Here is a 23295-nt window from a genome sequence, read left to right on the forward strand (position 1 = left end):
ATTCATGGTGGAGGGATACATGCAGGGCGCTGTGAGGCAAAATAGTCCCCAAAGAAAACTTATTATTTCAGATTTTCCGCTATTTTCCATCATCAACATTCATATAAACTCAGAAGACTCATGTAGGTTCACTGGTGGTTCTGGATAGTAAATAAAATGTCTATATTTGTGCTGTAGTCATGGCGACCCCTGGTTCCTATCACCACCACTGTAAAAACATCTGACCCATTTCACCCCAAACCACTCTGAATCTCTCTGTTTACACCTCACACACTGAGTTATGGGGTAGTTTGGTGGAGTTCCCCTTTAAGAACACACTTGGTCTACATGCTGGTGTTGTCTGAAACTTACCCTGAACCGAGAGTTTAACAGTCCTTAACTCTTTCTGACCATCGACCCTCAGGAAAACTTTGTACATCCCGCTGTCGGCCTTCGTGACGTTCTTCAGGATGATGGAGAAGTTCCCCTCCGAAAGACCCTCCTCAGAGACCACCACACGTCCCTTGTAGGCCGGATAAACAGAGAAACTATCTCTGCTTAGTTCACAAATGCAGTCATATCCACAGCACCACTGGACGCTTAAATCATTATTTCCTGTCATTATAAAGGGGAGGAGTACAGAGTCACCGGCTGTTGCTGTGAGACTTCTGTGGTCAGCAGTGTCGTTATTACTGCCTGCAAAGGAGTTCAACACAGTCAGAGATCAATCAGACACCAGCGTTCACTTTAGAGTATATAAAGTAGATTAAACAGTGTGTTATGAATACTGACCAGCACAGTTAACAGCCAGTACCAGGAGAAAGTGGACGCTCCAGCTAAAACACCTTCAGAAGGAGAACAGATGTTAGTGCCAAACCAGACTACGTTTGGGAAAAGAGCGAGAAACATGCAAATATATTTAACAGAAAAACTATGACTAGATTACTCTTAAAAAAGAGGACATTCCCGTAATGTAGAGGTCCTTTACCAGTTTAAATGTTCTTCTAAGAGCCTCTGAATTATGTGGAGTTCTTTAAGCCTTGATAAGGTTCTTCACACTCACAATTACAGAAACGGCTCTTTGAAGAACTGATTTAACCAAAAGGTTCTTTGGGAAAGCAAAAACGGTTCTTGTAAGGCATCACACAAAGAACCCTCTCTGGTACCCTCATTTTCACAGCGTGTGCTGGTCAACACAGGAATGATTTAGTGACCTGGTGAACGGATGATCTAAAGAGGGAGTCACGGTGTTCCTGTGCTTCTCAAAGTGTGATTATAACTCCAGCCTGAAAGTGCAGCTTTAATCTGAGTATCTGATAGTGTGAATATAATTAATCATGAACCCATTATTAGCCCAAATGAGGGAGGTTTACATCCCCTCATCAGGGACCCTTTTTACAAAGAGCTGTGCTGGTAAAACTCAGATCTGCTCCAGAGAGCTCCTGCAGAACCCACATCAGAATGTACCTGTAATGTTATTGTACTGTAGCTCCCAAACAGTACAGCTGCCCTGTTACTGTGTGTGGGCTGTTTACTTATCACAGCTCGCTGGAATCAGTCTTTACGTCTCCGTACATCTTTAATTTTAATTATTTATCTACTTTTAAAGCAGAACCTTTATAAACAGTGTCAGTTTGGCACACTTGTTTATGTTCAGCTGGCGACGCTGTGTAGAAGCCACTGCTAACTGCTGTAGCTAAGCTCTCTGGTAGCTAATGGTCAGCTAGCTCACCGCAGGTGCTAATTAGCCAGGAACACGATACACTGAACCTCAGCTTCGAACAAACACGACCCTGTGTTACTGTTCCCTCGCAGGAACGCAAGCTTAGAACCCAGAGAACATAACTAGGAACATTAGAACGCCAGCGGAGAGATCGTACTGTAGCACAGCAGCAGCGGCGGCGGACAGAAAACCGCTATGATCATCATCATCGTCATCATCATCATCATCTAAACCGCTTATCTTACTGGGTCGCGGTGGGGCCAGAGCACAACACTAGCGCTTTATCTGTGATCAGCGATGCGGCTCTGGGGCGGTTTTGTAGCTAGCAGTCTGTTAGCATTAGCCTCTAGCTAGCAGTGTTAGCAGGCCAGCAGTCTGGGACTATAACTGTTAGCATTAGCCTCTAGGCTAACCATCGAGTTCACACTACAAAATAAAAGTTCAGCTTTACTTTTAAAACCTGAACATTACAGAATAATCGCGTCATGATAGATAATAATAGTACACTTTAGCGCTGTGACACGCTACAAAAACATTCTGATATCGCTTCTGCAGTAGTTATACGGAAAGTGAGTTTTACCCTGCTAACGCTTAACCGGAAAAACGCACCCCTTCAGGTTAAAAGTTACCTGTGGACCATAAAAAATCGAACTGTTGTGCCTTTTATTATCCATTTATTTAGCAGATATTAGAGATCAGTTCTGTGTCACTGTGGTCGCGCAGCGTTTTCTCTAACTAATGGCAGTTTATGTCACTTTGTGAGGTGGATAATCTCGGTCACGGCTCGGGCAGAACCTGGCAGTCTTACACACTGAAAAGCTCCCGCGATGTTAGAAACATTACTGTTACATTACTGGACTGATTTAACTAACAAGCTAAAAAACGGTATCAAACGTTGAATACACGTTTAGTAAACCTGGAGACAAATAAACAATTAATACTTACATTTTTTTATTAATTTTTCTTATTTAGAGTCGAAGATTATCCAGTAGTTCCCTGTTAGTTCTAGGAACGTTTTTCGCGCCAAAAGGTGTGTTGGGCATACCTGTACAGAGGTTTTACAGTGAGGAGAGCTCCTCCCCCTCCCTCTGGACTGATCAGCCGCCAGGGGTCGCTCGCCCCACAGTCCTAAATGAATGAATGGGTTCCAGTGTGCACAGCTGTCGTATGTTTGTAAATGAATTGTGTTAAACAGACAGGTGCAGTTGATTTATCAGCACACAGTTACATAAAATAGTTCAACAATGCTTTCATATTCTTTAATGTGTTTAAAGACAGCGGATAGTTTTGGGCCGATTCTGGCTTTCCTATGTGATTGCTGGCTGGCTACCGGGTAAATGTTAGGCATGTGGGCCAGAACAGGGACAGATCCTGGACAACTTCATACCATTTTGTCTCGTGTCTACATTTGTGGGATAAATTTGTGGACCACCAATGTACTCGGGCCAGATTTGGGCCATATCCTTTAGTTCTACTCACTTTACAGTGTGGGGGCCAGATCTGGGCCAAGGACCCAGCCGTATACCGGGCCAGAACAAACCATGGGTGTGGCCCAGACAAATTTTGCTAATTGGAGACTGCGTTAACAGATGTAAGCCGCCTTCTCGTCGAAGGTCGAACCTGTTTTCTCTGCTGTTTTTTCAGTTGTCTGATGCGTTTGCGTGTCATATTTATCATGTTTATGTTTGTAGTTTGACTGAAGTTGAAACTTGCCTAAACTTAGCCAGCTAGCTTATGTAGCTAAACACTACTGCCTTTATAAGCAGCTATCGTTACGGGAAGCCAACTTTAGCTTAGCTAGCATGCTAAAGGGGGTTAGCATACTCGTTCTTCAGGTTTAAAAACAGTTGTTGTGTTTTTTGTAGGATGTTGTATTTAAATACTTTGTGGATTTGTGGTCGTACACTCTGTGGGACTGACATCAGGGTCAAAGCAGAGAACCAACCCTTTATAAAGGCACCGCCTGAGGAAGAGGGGCTTTTTAGAGGACGTTTTAGAGCTACTGGAGGAGGAGATCAGCGCCACTTCTCACTATTAAAAACTAACAGACAAAATGAAATAAACAGCTTTTAAATGATCCTGATAGTCTTATTTTGATTCATGTAATCAGAAATGTCTTTTCTCTGCAAACAATACTGTAGAGATCAAAAAGTTTTCAGTTATTTTATTTATTTTATTTAATAATTTTATTTATTCTTTATTATAACACACTGAAAGAGTCCAGGAGACACTAAAATATACAGTGGGCCAATATTAATCAGTTAGTAACATCTGAAATGATTAAGTTTAAAACATTATTTGAGAAAAATGGGAACAGAACTAGGAAGAAGTGTTTACAGTAGGATGAAGTGAACGAAACAGACAGTAACAGATCTGACAAGAACTAATATAGACCAGTGAACGGCTGAAACAGTACCTCCGGGCATTTAAAGGTAAAAAGGTAAACAGGCATGAAGCAGCTACTGTTGGCACACGGCCTCTCAAGGCAGGGATACCCTCCATCTCCCAGAAGAAGAGCGCCAGCAGGGGGGTGGAGCCCAAGGCAATAACAGGGACTGTGTTTCAGGACCATAGAGTCGTATACAGAACCAGGAAATCCAGTGTACTCACCTAGAAATCTGGCCTGGGGGTCTCACACAGCCTGGATATGGATAGAGGTGAAGAGCTCCTGATTTTGGCAGCACCCAGAGTCTCGCTCTCCCAGGGCTCTAACACGGATATGACATCCATCCACGGCTCCCATCACTCCTCAATCAGCGCTGAGTAGCAATAATATTAACCAATCAGCACTCAGTAGCAGTAACACTAACCAATCAGGACTCAGTAGCAGTAACACTAACCAATCAATGCTCAGTAGCAGTAATGTTAACCAATCAGCGCTCAGTAGCAGTAACACTACCAATCAGCACTCAGTAGCAGTAACGCTAACCAATCAGCACTCAGTAGCAGTAATGTTAACCAATCAGCGCTCAGTAGCAGTAATGCTAACCAATCAGCTCTCAGTAGCAGTAATGTTAACCAATCAGCACTCAGTAGCAGTAACACTGACCAATCAGCTCTCAGTAGCAGTAACACTAACCAATCAGCACTCAGTAGCAGTAACACTACCAATCAGCGCTCAGTAGCAGTAATGCTAACCAATCAGTGCTCAGTAGCAGTAACGTTAACCAATCAGCGCTCAGTAGCAGTAATGCTAACCAATCAGCCCTCAGTAGCAGTAATACTAACCAATCAGCTCTCAGTAGCAGTAACGCTAACCAATCAGCCCTCAGTAGCAGTAACACTAACCAATCAGCGCTCAGTAGCAATAATGCTAACCAGTCAGCACTCAGTAGCAGTAACGTTAACCAATCAGCACTCAGTAGCAGTAATACTAACCAATCAGCACTCAGTAGCAGTAATACTAACCAATCAGCGCTCAGTAGCAATAATGCTAACCAGTCAGCACTCAGTAGCAGTAACGTTAACCAATCAGCACTCAGTAGCAGTAACGCTAACCAATCAGCACTCAGTAGCAGTAATACTAACCAATCAGCCCTCAGTAGCAGTAACACTAACCAATCAGCTCTCAGTAGCAGTAATACTAACCAATCAGCGCTCAGTAGCAGTAACGCTAACCAGTCAGCCCTCAGTAGCAGTAATACTAACCAATCAGCACTCAGTAGCAGTAATGCTAACCAATCAGCACTCAGTAGCAGTAATACTAACCAATCAGCGCTCAGTAGCAGTAATGCTAACCAATCAGCACTCAGTAGCAGTAACGCTAACCAATCAGCACTCAGTAGCAGTAACGCTAACCAATCAGCACTCAGTAGCAGTAACGCTAACCAATCAGCAGTAGCAGTAATGCTAACCAATCAGCTCTCAGTAGCAGTAATGCTAACCAATCAGCACTCAGTAGCAGTAACGCTAACCAATCAGCAGTAGCAGTAATGCTAACCAATCAGCTCTCAGTAGCAGTAATACTAACCAATCAGCACTCAGTAGCAGTAACGCTAACCAATCAGCGCTCAGTAGCAGTAACGCTAACCAATCAGCTCTCAGTAGCAGTAATGCTAACCAATCAGCGCTCAGTAGCAGTAATGCTAACCAATCAACGCTCAGTAGCAGTAATGCTAACCAATCAGCACTCAGTAGCAGTAACACTGACCAATCAGCGCTCAGTAGCAGTAACACTAACCAATCAGCACTCAGTAGCAGTAATGCTAACCAGTCAGCACTCAGTAGCAGTAACGTTAACCAATCAGCACTCAGTAGCAGTAACGCTAACCAATCAGCACTCAGTAGCAGTAACACTAACCAATCAGCTCTCAGTAGCAGTAACGCTAACCAATCAGCAGTAGCAGTAATGCTAACCAATCAGCTCTCAGTAGCAGTAATGCTAACCAATCAGCGCTCAGTAGCAGTAATGTTAACCAATCAGCGCTCAGTAGCAGTAATGCTAACCAATCAACGCTCAGTAGCAGTAATGCTAACCAATCAGCACTCAGTAGCAGTAACACTGACCAATCAGCGCTCAGTAGCAGTAACACTAACCAATCAGCACTCAGTAGCAGTAACACTACCAATCAGCACTCAGTAGCAGTAACACTAACCAATCAGCACTCAGTAGCAGTAACACTGACCAATCAGCACTCAGTAGCAGTAACACTAACCAATCAGCACTCAGTAGCAGTAACGCTACCAATCAGCGCTCAGTAGCAGTAATGCTAACCAATCAGCGCTCAGTAGCAGTAATGCTAACCAATCAGCGCTCAGTAGCAGTAACGCTAACCAATCAGCGCTCAGTAGCAGTAACGCTAACCAATCAGCCCTCAGTAGCAGTAACACTAACCAATCAGCACTCAGTAGCAGTAATGCTAACCAATCAGCACTCAGTAGCAGTAACACTGACCAATCAGCGCTCAGTAGCAGTAACACTACCAATCAGCACTCAGTAGCAGTAACGTTAACCAATCAGCACTCAGTAGCAGTAACACTAACCAATCAGCACTCAGTAGCAGTAACACTAACCAATCAGCACTCAGTAGCAGTAACGCTAACCAATCAGCGCTCAGTAGCAGTAACGCTAACCAGTCAGCACTCAGTAGCAGTAACGTTAACCAATCAGCACTCAGTAGCAGTAATACTAACCAATCAGTGCTCAGTAGCAATAATGCTAACCAGTCAGCACTCAGTAGCAGTAACGTTAACCAATCAGCACTCAGTAGCAGTAACGCTAACCAATCAGCACTCAGTAGCAGTAATACTAACCAATCAGCACTCAGTAGCAGTAACGCTAACCAATCAGCAGTAGCAGTAACACTACCAATCAGCACTCAGTAGCAGTAACGCTAACCAATCAGCGCTCAGTAGCAGTAACGCTAACCAATCAGCCCTCAGTAGCAGTAACGCTAACCAATCAGCTCTCAGTAGCAGTAACGCTAACCAATCAGCCCTCAGTAGCAGTAACACTAACCAATCAGCTCTCAGTAGCAGTAATACTAACCAATCAGCGCTCAGTAGCAATAATGCTAACCAATCAGCACTCAGTAGCAGTAATGCTAACCAATCAGCACTCAGTAGCAGTAATACTAACCAATCAGCACTCAGTAGCAGTAATACTAACCAATCAGCGCTCAGTAGCAATAATGCTAACCAGTCAGCACTCAGTAGCAGTAACGTTAACCAATCAGCACTCAGTAGCAGTAACGCTAACCAATCAGCACTCAGTAGCAGTAATACTAACCAATCAGCACTCAGTAGCAGTAATACTAACCAATCAGCACTCAGTAGCAGTAACGCTAACCAATCAGCAGTAGCAGTAATGCTAACCAATCAGCGCTCAGTAGCAGTAATGTTAACCAATCAGTGCTCAGTAGCAGTAATGCTAACCAATCAACGCTCAGTAGCAGTAATGCTAACCAATCAGCTCTCAGTAGCAGTAATGCTAACCAATCAGCACTCAGTAGCAGTAACGCTAACCAATCAGCGCTCAGTAGCATTAACGCTAACCAATCAGCGCTCAGTAACTGTAATGCTAACCAATCAGCACTCAGTAGCAGTAACACTAACCAATCAGCACTCAGTAGCCATTTGTTTTTTATGGTGACTTTCATTTTGACAGGTCAGTTGATGGACTCACTCAGCCGCTGTGGTACACAGTGAAATCTAATACATCACTCAGCGTTCGTGTTTATGTCGTGACTTTTATTTTGAAAGATCAGCTGACTGAATCAAAGGGATAACCTGTATCGGAGTCTGTTGTTGTATGTAAGTAGTGACTTTTATTTAGGCAAGTCAGCTGACTGTATCTCAGTGATGTCTGAGTCCGCTGTTGTTGTGCTGGTGACTCTTATTTTGTCAGGTCAGCTGACTGTATCTCAGTGTTATATGAGTCCGTGTTTGTTGTTCGGGTGACTCTTATTTTGTCAGCTGACTGTGTTAGTGTGTGTGCTGGTGCAGGAGCGCAGCGATGTCGGGCGCTAAAGCTCTGAGTTTAATTAGTGTAATTGGTGTTTTATTGTGTATTTTAGTCTGTGTGAGTGGATTTATGGGAAATGGAGTCTCTTTCCGACGGAAGGTGAGGTTTAAACGGTTCTGTTTGTCTGAATGTGCTGTGTTTGAAGCGGAGCTGAGGTTCAGTTTCTCACTCTCCGGCTTCTTCTTTTAATTTCCCCGTTCCACCTTAAATGGTGCAGCAGTTACTATAACCCCTCAGAAGCTGTAATGAGACTACTGCGCCATTTAAGGTGGAACTGGAAAATTCGAACTAGAGTCTGACCTGGTTTGTGCGGAGAGGGACGAGCTTAGAACCACCAAAACAAACCGGAACCCGAGTTAAATATTACAGTAAATATAATGATCATCCTCTGTTCCTATTTAAACCCGCTCACATTTAAACCGGGTTATTTATCAATATTCATTTTTAATCTGGGCTAATTTGTAATTAATCGTTCCTGTGATGTTAGTTATGATGTGATCTTTTAAACACTTCAACATAAAAGTCTTTAACAGTTTTACACTCTACAAACAGATGGTTCCTTCAAGGGTTCTTTAGTAAAGGGGATGGTTGTGTTTAGAACCAAGAGTTCTATATAGAACCATTTCATGCTCAAATGGTTCTTTGGATTGATTGAGAATATGTTCTACACGGTTCAATATGGAACCTTTTGAAAATGGTTCTGTATACACTCTTTAAAAAGATGCTTATTCAAGCGTTCTTTAATAAAGGTGATGGTTCTATTTAAAATCAGTGCTCAAATAGTTATCTGTATGGAGGGAGATAAGGTTCTTCAGATTGATGGAGAATATGTTGTACATGGTTCTATTTAGAACCTTTTTGAAAATGGTTCTGTATAAAAGGTGATGGTTCTATTTAAAATCAGTGCTTAAAAGATTCTTTGCATGCTGATATGGTTCTTCAAATTGAAGGAGAATGTGCTGTTTATGGTTCTTTATAGCACCCAAAAGGGTTCTTCTATTGTTCCAAGCTTAACATCATCACAGTAGCAGAACATTTTTGGTGCTATACAGGACATTCTCCATCAATCTGAAGAACCATTTCACCATGCAGAGAACCATTTAGGCAAGCAGAGGATTCTTTATAGTACCAAAAAGGGTTCTTCTGTTGTTACACGCTTGATATCATAACAGTAGCAGAACCTTTTTTGGTGCTGTATACAAACCAAGTTCAAAAAGGGTTCTATATAGAACCATATACAGCACATTCTCTGTCCATCTGGAAAAGAGTTTTTGAAAGATGTTAAAAACAGGTTTTAAATGGTTTTAAAAGGGGTTTGAAGAGTTTTTTTTAAAGAGCTTTTGAAAGAGTTTTTAAATCGTTTCATAGTTTCAAAAGGGGTTTCAAAAGAGGTTTTAAAGAATTTGAGTTTAAAAGCTGTTTAAAAGGGGTTTCAAAGAGTTTTTGGAAGAGGTTTCAGAGTTTATAAAAGCTCTTTTAAAATTGTTTTTAAAGAGTTTTAGAGTTTTAAAGCGTTTTAAGGAGTTTTTCAAAAGAGGTTTTGAAGAGTTTTAGAGTATTTAAAAGAGTTTTTCAGTTTTTAATAGAGGTTTTCAAAATAGGTTTTACAGTATTTAAAACGGGTTTAAAAGAATTTCAGAGTACTTAAAGGAGGTTTAGAAGAGTTTTAACAGAGTCGTCTTGCAGATATTCAGGTCATTCGGCTGCAGTTTGAGGGAAGTGAAGCTGCTGGAGAGGCTCTTAGTCCGAGACTCACTTCTGCTTTTCTACTGGACTTAAAACCTCCTAAGGTTAATATAGTTTAACCTCTTCTCCTCCTCCTCTGATCCAGTGCTGTACTGTGAAAGGCCTCTTCTGATTGGTCTGATTAGTATGAGATGTGCGGTGAGTCTTCGGGTCCTACATGTAGTCACTTTTATACTTTTATTCCAAGCTAACTCTATTATTATTTCTTTTTTTTATCAGGCTAAATCTAATAGAAATTTAATATAAAATCTTAAAAACTTAAAACACTAAACATGTCTCGGCTGATTGACTATGCGTAGACCAGCGGTCGCAACTCAGATGTTAAGAAGAGCCATTTTGTCATTTAAACAAAAATCAAACCACCTTGGGAGCCACAACACTGAGTCTATTTCACCATCTTGTCTGTAAATGTGTCTCAGTATGTGCTGATGTACTGATATAGGATAAAAATATAATATAAACAAAAACACAGACTTGGCTCTGCTTTAAGCTGTAGCTCTGCTATAGCTGCTTTTCTCACATCTCCAGCAGGAAACTTTTCCAAAAGTAGAACAGTTTCTTGTAAAACGTCTCTCAACGTTCGACTTTTTACAAGGCTGAAGCTTCTCATTCACCAGCTTTTTGTTCTAATTGTTCCGTTCCACCTTAAATGGTGCCTGAGGCTAAATTATCGCTTTTAATATACAAACAAGTTGAACTCAAACACTAACGTGAAACAGACAAAATAAACTACGGCTGATTCACTGTTTTGGACTGAATGACCAGATGTGATCTTTATGCCCCTCAGGTGACTCTGGAGTTGAACCCTGGCCTGAATCTGTCCAATGCAGCGCCCCCTGAGTTCGACCTGCTGCATGTGCGGGCGCTGGGTGATAACGACACCCTGCACTTCTTTCTCTGCAGTAAAGGAGCTCCTGCAGTGCTGCTGGTCCACACCAACTCCACAGAGTCCTCGGTTCAGGTGGACTGGCCCACCTTCGGCAGCCTGCGGGTGGTGCCGGAGAGCAGCGTGCAGTACAGCAGAGCTCTGGTGTTCACCAGGGTGGGTCTCACTTACCGCTGTTCACTAAAATGTGAAAGAAATTCTTTCTTTCCGGTTTAAAGGTTGTAAAAATGTAAGGTCGTCATTCAAGTGATCTTAAAATAAATAATAAAGACCACCAAAGCCCTTCTTTGATAATCATAAATTTTCAGGGGTTGCTGTTACCCTAGCAACCTCGCACGGCTGCATGCCGCCATCGGTCACTTACCATCGCTGTTTAGCTCCAGTTCTGCATTTTTTTTAATGGTAAATTGTAAACACAGCATTGCCTTCTTCAGCTTTTCTTCCTGACTGCGATATCTTAGCTGAAATATCACGTATGGAATCTACTAGAAATTATGCTCTTCCTACCAACATGGTCCTAAAGAGAGCACATAAATAGAAAAAAGTGATGGTATTCCAACCATTAGCATAGACATGAAGTCTAAGATCATGGCTGCAGATGATTTGGCTACAGTGTAACATTATTACAAAACAGAATGGGCCCAAAAACTGATCCCTGAGGTACATCTTGCAATATAAGGCAGATGATGATTTAGCTAAGGAGGAAACATGTTAATTAAAAAGAGTAGGTGTCTGAGAATTGACCCCTGAAGCACCCCTGGGGCAACAGCATCTGTGGGAGATTTGCCTAAAAAGTAGGCAAGGCAAGGCAAGACATTCCCACATGCTACTGCTCATGTAACAGATGAAGGCCAGTCCTTAAACCTCAAAAACAGGCTCCAAAAACTCTCCTCCAAAACTGTCATTGTTTGCAGAAGACCGTAACAATTCAGACTGCACATGTTCTCTGAAACCTGAAGAGGCTTTTTGTAAGTTTCTACTTTGGTAGCCACAAGGAACTTTTCTAATTCCTGAGTCTATAGCAGTACTGTAAAAAATACAAAAACTAGAAAAAAACCTTAATTTTTGGCTTTGTTGTACAAACACTAGCTCAAAAAAGAACATAAACATCTGAAAATAAAGAGGACATGAAAGATAGCAGAGCTAAGAAGAGGAGCATCTGAGCAACAAGGAAGCAAGAAGTTCTTCGGGACAAGGTAAATTAAAAAAGGTCCAATAATTGATCCCAGAGGGACTCCTTTAGTAGGTTTAATAGATGATTTGGGTAAGATGTAGCATGTGTTGTACATCTTAGGCAACAGAAAAGTGAATGATTTGGCTAAGGTGTAATACGTACATTACAAAGAGCAGGGGGCCAAGAATTGATCCCTGAGGGACCTCTTGCACAACTGGGCAGAATATGATTTTGCAGAGAAGCAACATGATTTAAAAAATGAAACAGCCAAGAATTGATCCCTGTGGTTCCTTCTTGGGGACATTTGACTATGGGATTAATATGTATATTACAAAAAAAGAGGGGCCAGGAATTGATCCCTGAGGCACGCCCTGAACACATTCAGATGTGAGAAAGACTGATGGGGTGTTTCTGTCTCTTTCAGCTGTGGGAGTATGATGACGTAAACAACACTGCAGAGCCTCAGGACTTCCTGCCTCCTTATGATCTTAAGGACTTCATCTGGAGTGACCTGAACAGCACCGTGGACTACACTCTCCATACAGCCCTGCTCTGTGGGAAGGACAGTAGCTCCAGCTTCAGCAATGTCTCCTTCTGTCTGGATGTGGGTGAAATTCTTCACACTGCTAATTTTTTTTTCCTCTCTTTTTGAGTGGATTGTGCTGTTGCTAAGGGAATTAACATTGTTTTCCTATAAAACTAAAGTTAGCACTTCACATAGGCTAATAGCTTAGTAGCCAGTTAACAATGTATAGAGATCATTAGATCGTGTTAACCACACAAGGTGTACTGCTTTAGTTTTGCGCTGGAGCTACTAGGCTAATGTACGTAACAAGTAAAGAAAATTTATTAGCATCACCATTTAGCATGGTGCTAACTGTATGACACATTATCTGTCACAATGGACAAAATTCAGGCCTTTTTGTTTCCAGATGTGACTACAGAGTGACGACGTGACCACAGAGGTCTGTAGCTATGCTAACATGCTTTTGTGCATCCTTATAGAGAAAAGTACGTATGTAATAAATACATTTTATTTATAAAGCACTCTTAAAAGAACTTGCGTCGACCAAAGTGCTGTAAATCAAATCAGCACACACATAAACAAGAAGTATGAAAACATAAAACATAAAAGTTACAAAGAAAAGGAAGAAAAATGAATAAAAAGGAGTAAAATAAGATAAAATTAAATGATGAGTAAAAATGATGCAAAACACAAACTGAAACATGTATAATTAGCACAGCCCCTCACTATTCAGGTGCGAGTTAGTATAAATGTGTTTTTAGTCTTGATTTGAAAACAGCGATTGAAGGTGGCAGATAGTGGGAGGTAGAATGTTGCAGAGTCTCGGCGCATAGACTGAAAATGCATAATCACCTTTAAGCTTCAAACGAGCCCATATAGGAACAGCCAGCAGGTTCTCAAACCTGCTGTGTGGTGGAGGAGTGAGCATCCTGCCGACATACGAGGGGGCCTGACCCTTAAGTGCTTTTAAAACAAATAAAAGCACTTTTAACTGTATCCTGAACTGGACAGGTAGCCAATGAAGTGAAGCGAGGACTGGAGTAATATGGTCTCTACATATTTACGCTATTCTCATAAAAAACCTAATTTAAGCTCTCAAAGTAAGCTAAGAGTATTCAGTGAACCCTGGGGCAAAACGGTGGGTCACTTCTAGTCATAACTTCAAAACGGTTTAAGCTACAGACATGATCCACATATCAGGACATTCAGCAGACCCGCCCCTAACTAGTTAGCATGATCGAGCATCATCGAGCTGTGACGACAGCATCAGTCAGTAATTCGACTTGGAAAATCACCCAACATCCTGATATTATTGCTCTGCTTTTTGACCTTCATATTCCAACAAAGGCTTAAAACACCGACATGATTCACACATCAGATCATCGTCAGACTCTGCCTCACCATCCAGAGTGATCTCATCCACCTGTGACCGTCCATCAGCCAGAGATCAGCTCCAAAATCACCCAAACCCACTCGCTACTGTTATACTACATCTCTGCTTTTAGCCTTCATATTATAACAAAGGGTTAAAAATAGCGACATGATTCACATCAGAGCTCTCAGAGGAACCTGCATCACTAGCCAGAGTGAGAGGAACCAGCTCTGACATCCCCCAACCCAGAAATACAGCCCAAACACACAGCCAGATCACTGTAAACCTGCTGTCAGCTCTCTGCTTTAGCCTTCATTTGGCGACAAAAGGGTTAACCATATGCTAATCGTTGTCAGGCTAATCAGTCTCACTCCTGATGTTCTCTCAGTTTTCAGCCTATGAGTCGGAGGGTCGTGAGGAGGCGTGGCCGAGCCTCCTCCACAGTGCTAACTCCTCCCAGCTGCGCGTGTGGTTGGAGGGTGTGACACCGCGGGCCAACCAATCGCGCTTCTCTCTGGAGCTCCAGACAGTGAGCGAGGCGGGGTTTCAGGACAGAGTGGACGTTCAGCGGTTCATCGACGACGAGTACACGCCCTCCATATTCCAGGTATGAAGGAGGAGCTGCTGGGTGGAGGTGAATTCACCACGTCGCCTTTGATAGGGCAGCGCTTGGCCCTGATACATGGGGTATGATATTCAGTAGAGCTCTCTCTCTCTCTCTCTTTCTCTCTCTCTCTCTCTCTCTCTCTCAGGTATCTCAGTGGGTCTCGTCCCCTATGAACTCCAGCTCTGTGAGGGGTTTTGCGCAGTGGAAACCGATAGCGTACCGTAAGCCTGTGCCGATGCTGGAGGACGCAACGCCGTGCAGAAACTCCCAGCCCATCCCTCTCGCTCAGCCGCCTCCATCAGGACTCATTTCAGCTTATTTCACCCACAATCCCGTCACCAGTGGCATCAACATCAGCTTCAGCATGGCTGAAGACCCCTTCTACGGCTCCACGAAGTTCCTCAGCTGGTGAGTGACCACCATAAACCCTCCTGAACTTCGGCCTCATAGTGTCCTCCTTCTCTTAACACGCTGCACCACATTACACGTATTATAAGGTTCAGATACTAAGATGTTATAAGATTATTTAACTGATTTCCAGATGTTTTACTTGTGTTAAGTAATTTTATCAAGTGTAATTATTTGTGTATTGAATTGGCTGATAATTTGAAATTGGCCTGAAATGATCTGTCAGCATAGTGAGACATTCACTTAATAAAATAAGTTAAAACAAGTAAAACGTCTGGAAATCAGTTAAATAGTCTTAAAAGTTTACAACAATGTCAACATGAGAAATCCTAGATATATTGGCCAGATTTAAGATCACTTAACAAGATTTAATTTTTTTGCAGTGCAGTGACTGTGAGTGATCTATTAAGTCATCAGGTGGTCAATGTCCTCAAATTCAGCACCAAAACAGCTTTAAAGTTGCACCACTTGAAAAACAGAGTGGCTGAACGATGATCTGTATACACTGGGCTCTAATGAGCAGAGGAGTACAGATGAAGTCCGGGATTTCACAGAGATATATTACATTCAGTACCACAGACTCTGTGGTTTATCAGGCAGTGTGAAGTTTGTTGATATCTCGGACAGCAGTGACAAGTTAGGTCTTAGGCCTAATTAACATTTATTGCTTCTTCATGGTGTGAGTGATGCGGCAGCGTCAGCACTACAGCTGGAACACACTGGCCTTTCATTCATACAGCGTTTGAGCTGCAGAGCAGTGAGAAAGTCATACAGACATTCCTGTTTCCAGAAGGACAGACGGTCCCATCAGTCACTCCATCATTTATAAAAGGGCACGATATGATTGTTTATCCTCAACACCATTCTGACTTCCGATTAGGCAAAAGTTTCAAGCCTGGTAGACCAACCGGGAAATCAGTCTGCAGTACGGAATGTTGTTTTTCGTCATGAATGAAATTTAAATAAAAAAAACAGCTTTTTAAAGTTTGTATATGGTTTTCTATTTAATTTTCATTGATTTTCATGGCTTATTTCAGTGTATTTAACTATGTAACGTGTGCAGGGACATGGGAAAATCGGTGCTGGGTCTATTCTCTAAACACGGCTGCACTTCAGTGCTTCAGAGCCTGTGTGAAAGCGCTGACCACTTAACATGGACACCGAAATGAAACGCAAGACTTGAATAGATAAATAGTGAAATTGATATGCATGTATGCTATTTTTGCAATATCAGTGTATTTGGACAGAATTATCTGATATCAAATATTATTCTAAACCACAGATATTGTACAGTTCTGTATGGAGCTCTGGTCATAACATCCCTTTGGTAATAAAACTAAAGTGGCCAAAGTTTAGTAAAGTCTTAATTATCTCATTTCCATGACTGACCAGCTATAATCATAACTGTTTCCCAGTTATCTCATTCCCACAGCTTACTAAGTCATGGCTATGATTTCATGGCCCTTACTCTACTAAATTGTGGCTATAAATAATTATCTATTATCTATTAGCTTTTACTTTAACTCATTCTCACAACTTACAAAGTCATGGCTGTAACTTCATGATCTCATTCTTATGACTCTAAACCATGGCTTTGACTTAATTATCTCTTTCCCACGTCTTTGTAGCTATAGCTTAGTTATCTCGTTCTTCTGCCTTACTAATCATAGCCTGTTTTCATGCCTTAGTAAGTTGTGGACACTCTTTACTTTCATTAATAAGGGGTGTCAGCAGCGGTGCCCCGTAATAACATGTTCAGTATATCTAGTGCAGTTTTCGTTTGTGCCAGAGGGGGCGACTGTGGAGCCCTGTGGCCTTTTCACACTGATTTAGAGTTACAGGCAAATACATGGTAGGTGTTTTTGGGGGAACAAGATAAATTCCACCTGTTGATTCCACTGCCCTGTTTGATATTTACTGAACAGACTGATTAGCGCTCCAGCTGTGAGTGGATGATCATTAGGGTGTAACGAGCTGCTGTCTAGGACGTAAAGGAGACACCTCACTAATGTTCTCCTGTGAAGGTTCTGTTTAGGAGATCTGAGGGTTTGTTCTGTTAGTGACGTGCAGATAGAAGATAAACAGAAGTTTAGATTTGTTTAACACTTATTTTGGTCACTTACATAATTCTGTATGTATTAAACAGTGTAAAACTGTATTTGGTTCAGTGTAATAATCCATATCTCTCTCTCTCTCTCTCTCTCTGTCTGTCTGGCTCTCTGTCTGTCTGTCTGTCTGTCTGTCTCTCTCTCTCTCTCTGCAGGACTGTATTGATCGGTATGGGCGCTCCTCCGTCAGATTCCTTCTCTCCGCTGGTGATCGGCATCATGGCTGTCGGACTCTGCACACCTCTCGCCCTCATTGTGGTGGGCGGGGTTTACGTCTGCATCCGGAAAAGAAAGGACCAACAACTGGGCTACCAGCCAATCAACTGAGACTGTATGACTCAGGCCCCGCCCACATTTGCGCACTCACCTATGAGCAGTTACACTGTTCATACACTGTACGAGGTCAGGTGGGTCAGTCGGGGCAGGCAGCCAATCAGAACTGACCTTTTATCCAACTGATGGATGAGCTAATGAGCTCCACCTGCTGCCTTTTGTTTACCTTTCCAGGCTTCGCCCACAAACACCTATCATAGCTGCTGCAGATTGTGGATCGGTCAGTTAGCCGGTCACTGAGCTCGTTACACACCGAACGCTGATTATTATATCTCGTACACCAAATCAGGACATCGTTTCATTCGCTCTCTATGCACTTTTTGCAAATTTGACCGATCATGGCCGTCTCTGCTGTTGACATGGCAACAACCAAGATGACAAATCGTCAGCTGGAGCTTTTTTGCAGACATTAGAAACACCAGAATCTCCAAAATCAGCTGAAACTGAGCTACAAACATGTTAAAGGTATAAAACTCAACGTTTCAGCTCCTGAATGAAGCGATGAAGCTCCTCACACTACTTTCACTTTTCCTAAGTGGACAGTATCCCAGCGTGTCCACTTGATTGATCTGTGAGGAGTCACGGGATCTGTTTGAGCTTCGTCTTGTGTGAAGCTGCATCTCCAAAATCAGCCCAGACCGAGTTGCGGAGCTCAGAGCTGAAAGTAAAGAGCTTATATGGTTTCAGCTCCTGAATGAGGCGGAGAAACTCTCTGTTCTGCTTTCGCTTCTCGAAAGACACAGTTCACCCGTTTCCTGTTTGAAATTCTGCACGTGTTTCCTAAAATACAGACGTTTTGATGTAAAATTGTCAGAATATTTGTCTTTGTGTCGTTTAATTGCGGCGTGTTCGGTGTGTAATGCCTTCACCTCTTTTCTGAAGCAGACGCTTGTAAAACTAAACTCCTACAGATCTTAATTCCTCTGCTGAGTGTAATTTGTACAGTGAGATGTTTTTAATCAACATTCGTACGTTTTTTTGGGGACAATCCAAAAGAAGAGAGAAGGTCTTCATCTGTTCTCACTGCGGTACATTAGAGCTGCACTGCACTGAAATCTCCCACAGAGACTCCGTGGTGTTTTCACTGATGTATTTCCTTCTCTGGCTCCTTATTAAGACTGTAATCACGCCTTTAACGGAGAACAGAGTTTTTTTTTGCCAACACAGACTTTAATTTGTGTTTATATCACAGTCAGACTTCTTGTTGTTGTTTTCTTTCTATTTAGCTTTCTGTCACAGTCAAACCTGCCATCAGGAATAATTACCAGAGTTTTTCATACAGTCAACAAACACTTGTATCTCCATTTTTAATTTATTTTTCACTTTTTAAAAATTTCAAAACCTTAGCCACCATTTACACTGGTTATCGCTGCTGTCGGAACAAAACCTCGACTCTCCAAAATGGTAACTTTACAGGAGAAGGAAAAAACATTACAACTTTTAATGTGAGTCAGTGGAACCAGACTTTTTGGGCCGTTTCTTTTGGTCCATTCATCATGAAATTTACACACAATGTAAAAACAGGTATGTTCAAAAGAACAACAGGCATTTTCAAATTACGTCAAAACTGAAAAAAAATAAAAATAGTGATGTTTTTTCCGATAGCAGCCATATATATATGTATTCTTTTATTTTTATATATATATATATATAATTTTCATATTCTTTAGCTCAGGCATGTCAAACTGGGGACCTTGTGGGCCAAAGTGCTGTGGAGATCAGCCTTTACCCTCATCTACCACTCTGAACTCAGTTCAAGGCCTTGCTTACCTGATGAGCTGAATCAGGAGTGTTTAATGAGGCCGTGAGATGAAGTCTGCAGAGTTTGTCCTGTGAGGACTGGATCCTGACACACGTGCCCTAAAGAGAATCCTCTTCTGCCCATTTTAATGCACATTTTCCATGCATTTGGGGAGTTTAATGAGTTTGATATACTGAGGGAAAATATCTTGTACATTTTTTTAAGTTCAGTAAATAAACAGTATTAATTATTATTTTTGAGTTGAGTTTATTATTTTTAAATTCAGTAAATAAACAGTAACTGTGTATTAAAATGTGCAGCAGTGTGTCTCCGTAGAGGACGTGTTAATGTGTTACAGTCAACAGCATGGAATTTGATGGGGGTGTCTAAACCTTTGCACAGGAGTGTTCATATAGAGTATATATTAGAATATGAAAATGCCGCTGTCCTCTATATTATATTAAGATTTCATGATGAATGGACTATAATAAACGGTCCAAATGATCTACAGTGAAGTCTTTCTGCATTAACACTGACAGTTCAGGGCGTTTCAGCTCCTCCTTTTTCCAGTGATTCAGCTTTTATAGCGATTATGATCGATGGCAGGTTTGGGTTCTGATCCGTGCACGGTTCTGACTGGGTGGGTTTGGGTGACTGTTTTGTTGTTGTTATTGTGTTATTGTTCTGGCCCTCCTCCTGCTGGAGGTCACTGTGAGTGATTGTCTATTCAACACTTTTGCACTGAAGTGTGTTAACCTGGACTCTGCAGGGTTCTGCAGAGTTCCACAGAGTTCTGCGGAGATGTCTGGACCTCAGACAGCTCTGCAGTGGAGCTGAGTGGAGCAGATAAACACGATTATCAGGCGTTAATGAGTTTAAAATCTGCCTGTTTGATTCAGTCAGAGAGAAAACGATGGACTGCAGTTTAAAGCACGTCTTCTCTAAATGATCGGACTGATCCAGACCAGATCAGACCTCCGGTCCTCATCTCTGCTCGTCTGTTTCATGTTTTTTTTTGTTTTTTTTTTAAGATTTTATGTTTTAATCAGAAGAAATACTAACATTTTCCTTTTTAGATCAGATTCAGTGAGAATCCTGGATTTTTCACTTTAATCAGTAATAATGAATTTAAATGATCTGCTGATGATCTGAATAAAAATGACTATTTTCATCTTTAACTCTGATATTATATCAATTAACAGCTGAATTTACTGAGTTTACTTTCTTGGTGGAGTGAAAATTTGACGAGCTGCTGTTGGAGTCTTTGAATCTGCACTCTATATATTACTGTACATAAAAAATGTATAGAACTGCTGTCAAAACAAAACCTCGTATCTCCATTTGTATCGTTTTTGACAGTTTTAAAGTACCTGATGCCCTTTATATTGTATGTAAATTTCATAAGGAATAGACCAAAAGAAACGACCCAGAATGATCTGGAAAAACGTCTGTTTCCACTGACTTACGTTAAAAGTTTCCTTCTCCTGTAAAGTTACCATTTTGGAGATGGAGGTTTTGCTCTGACAGCAGCAATAATATATTCATATATTTAATATATTATAATATAATATATATATATATTATGAATAAACTTCAAAAGTAGCTTAAAATAATGATGATCTCAAGGTGGATAACTTGACCTATAAAGACTCCAATAAAAGACAGTATAAATAGTTACAGTATCAGTTAACAACCTCTTGTTGTTGCTTAAATAATTGTTAACATCCAAAAGTGCCTTTTTGTTTAGAATATTTTGTTTGTATATTTTATTGTTGAGAATCTTAATTTCCTTTATTCCTATAGAATAAACACATTATTACAGGAAGCTACACCAGCATTCAGAAGATCAGACCTGATGTTCTTAATGAAGTAAAACCACCATGTTAGAAAATAGTTTTTAAAAATGTATCTTTTTTTTAATCACATTGATAGGATTACTAAATTTGTTTGAAGCTGTAATAAAAATGTTAGTTAGATGTGTCAAATGATTATTCTGAAATGCACCGAGGGATGCAAAATTAATATCCATAATATTTTATATTGAACAAAAACTTCTGTTGTTGCCAAAATACTTTAAATGTCATAAACAAACTGCTTCTTAACATTTCAAGTATTTTGCCAACAACGAGTTGATAAATGATAAATAATGTACTGTAACGTTTTATACTGTCTTTTATAGGAGTTTTATGGGTCGTTATCCACCTCAGGATTTTATGCATATACAAGATCTTATGGATATTAATTATGTTATAACTTTAAACAGTCATTTTAGATTAATCAATTTGAACACATCTAACATTTTAACATTTTTCATACATCTTCCTACTGATTATTAGTGATCCTCTGAACGTCTGAAGTTCCTCAGGGTTAGAATTTGAATTATTTCACACGTTTATCTGCTGCAGTTTGGTTTTATATTACTGAAAACAGACTCTGACTGTCTGAACGCTCGTGCAGTTTCCTGCGAGTGCCTGTCCTGCAGTGGTCACTTTACTCTGTAGGACTGAAGGACATGATGGTAGGACTTTATGAGGAGAGTCCACTGTCGATGCTTTAACCTGTTCTAGATCACTGAACCAGCACAAGAGTTCTCCTCTGTCTTTGTTATTTTCCCCCAGTTAGTCGTCTCCAGTTCCACCCACTAGTTCTGACTCCCCCAGTCACACGATACCCCCAGCTCTAGGAGGGTGAAGGACACAGGCTTCCTCTGAGTCCTGAGAAGCTCCAGCACATCCTCACAGATTGCCGCTAACGCAGCGTCATTGGGCAGCCGAACGCGCTCCACCAGACCTGTTACGTCAGCTCACAGACGCCTGCGCTAACTAGCATCGTGGTTTTGGGTGATGGGGGGAGATGGGGGGCCGTCCTGCCCACCCAGAGAGAGCGAGGACTGTCTTGGACTCCCGGCCACGGACGGCTGTAGCATCACCAGGTATCGAACCTCTGATCTCCTGATGACAGGACCAACGCTTAGACTCACTCGGGAGCCGTCGTCCCTTTTTACACATCACCTTTACGCTTCAACTCGTCCATCAGTCCAGCGATGCAGGACAGCGTTAAAGAGCTCGACCTCCCAGGATTCGACTCCCACAAACCCTTTAACGATCCGTTACTCAGGGCAGTGACGATCGACTCGTTTACAGCATCAGCACCGAATGATCAAACGCCAGCAGATCAGCGTGTCCTCACCTTCAGAGCCTCACCGCCTCCAGACACCATCATCCACAACATGAGGTCTGATAACACGGCAAGAGTCAGAGATCTACAGATCTATGAGTCAGGAGGAAATAAACTCCTCCATTCTAGACTTTGACTCTGAGTCAGAGATCAGTCTACAGATCTATGAGTCAGGACAAAACAAACTCCTCCATTCTAGACTCTGACTCTGAGTCAGAGATCAGTCTACAAATCTATGAGTAAGGAGGAAACAAACTCCTTCGTTCTTGACTCTGTTACTCTGAGTCAAAGATCAGATTAGAAATCTATGAGTCAGGAGGAAACAGACTCTTCCATTCTAGACTCTGACTCTGAGTCTTGTGTAAATCCCCCCCTGGTATTCGGGGGTCCCGTGTTGTCTGTCTGCTTCAGTGTCAGTAAATGTTTGTTTTATCAGTTGTTCTCCCGTAGAGTCTCTGTTCTAGTGAGGTTCTGCGCTCTTCCTCACAGTAACTGAGATCTTCCTCGTCTCCTCTTCTGTAGAGTCTCTGTTCTAGTGCGGTTCTGCGCTCTTCCTCTCATTAACTGAGATCTTCCTCGTCTCCTCTTCTGTAGAGTCTCTGTTCTAGTGTGGTTCTGCGCTCTTCCTCTCATTAACTGAGATCTTCCTCGTCTCCTCTTCTGTAGAGTCTCTGTTCTAGTGCGGTTCTGCGCTCTTCCTCTCATTAACTGAGATCTTCCTCGTCTCCTCTTCTGTAGAGTCTCTGTTCTAGTGCGGTTCTGCGCTCTTCCTCACAGTAACTGAGATCTTCCTCGTCTCCTCTTCTGTAGAGTCTCTGTTCTAGTGCGGTTCTGCGCTCTTCCTCTCATTAACTGAGATCTTCCTTGTCTCCTCTTCTGTAGAGTCTCTGTTCTAGTGCGGTTCTGCGCTCTTCCTCTCATTAACTGAGATCTTCCTCGTCTCCTCTTCTGTAGAGTCTCTGTTCTAGTGCGGTTCTGTGCTCTTCCTCACAGTAACTGAGATCTTCCTCGTCTCCTCTTCTGTCTTCAGTGTGTGAAATGAGGAACAGTCA

At 41.8% G+C, this 23295-nt stretch overlaps 1 protein-coding gene across 1 annotated transcript; it reads left to right on the plus strand.

Moving 5' to 3' along the window:
• Positions 1-8110: 8110 nt before the first annotated feature.
• On the plus strand, positions 8111-18805 carry LOC118812778 (glycosylated lysosomal membrane protein). Its single transcript, XM_036577897.1, has 6 exons — positions 8111-8264; positions 10699-10953; positions 12396-12575; positions 14258-14476; positions 14622-14884; positions 17148-18805. The coding sequence occupies exons 1-6, from the start codon at positions 8157-8159 to the stop codon at positions 17317-17319; spliced, it is 1197 nt and encodes a 398-aa protein (XP_036433790.1). The 5' UTR covers positions 8111-8156; the 3' UTR covers positions 17320-18805.
• Positions 18806-23295: the final 4490 nt, after the last annotated feature.

The sequence above is a fragment of the Colossoma macropomum genome, unplaced genomic scaffold (assembly GCF_904425465.1).
Source record: "Colossoma macropomum unplaced genomic scaffold, Colossoma_macropomum, whole genome shotgun sequence".
NCBI lineage: Eukaryota > Metazoa > Chordata > Actinopteri > Characiformes > Serrasalmidae > Colossoma > Colossoma macropomum.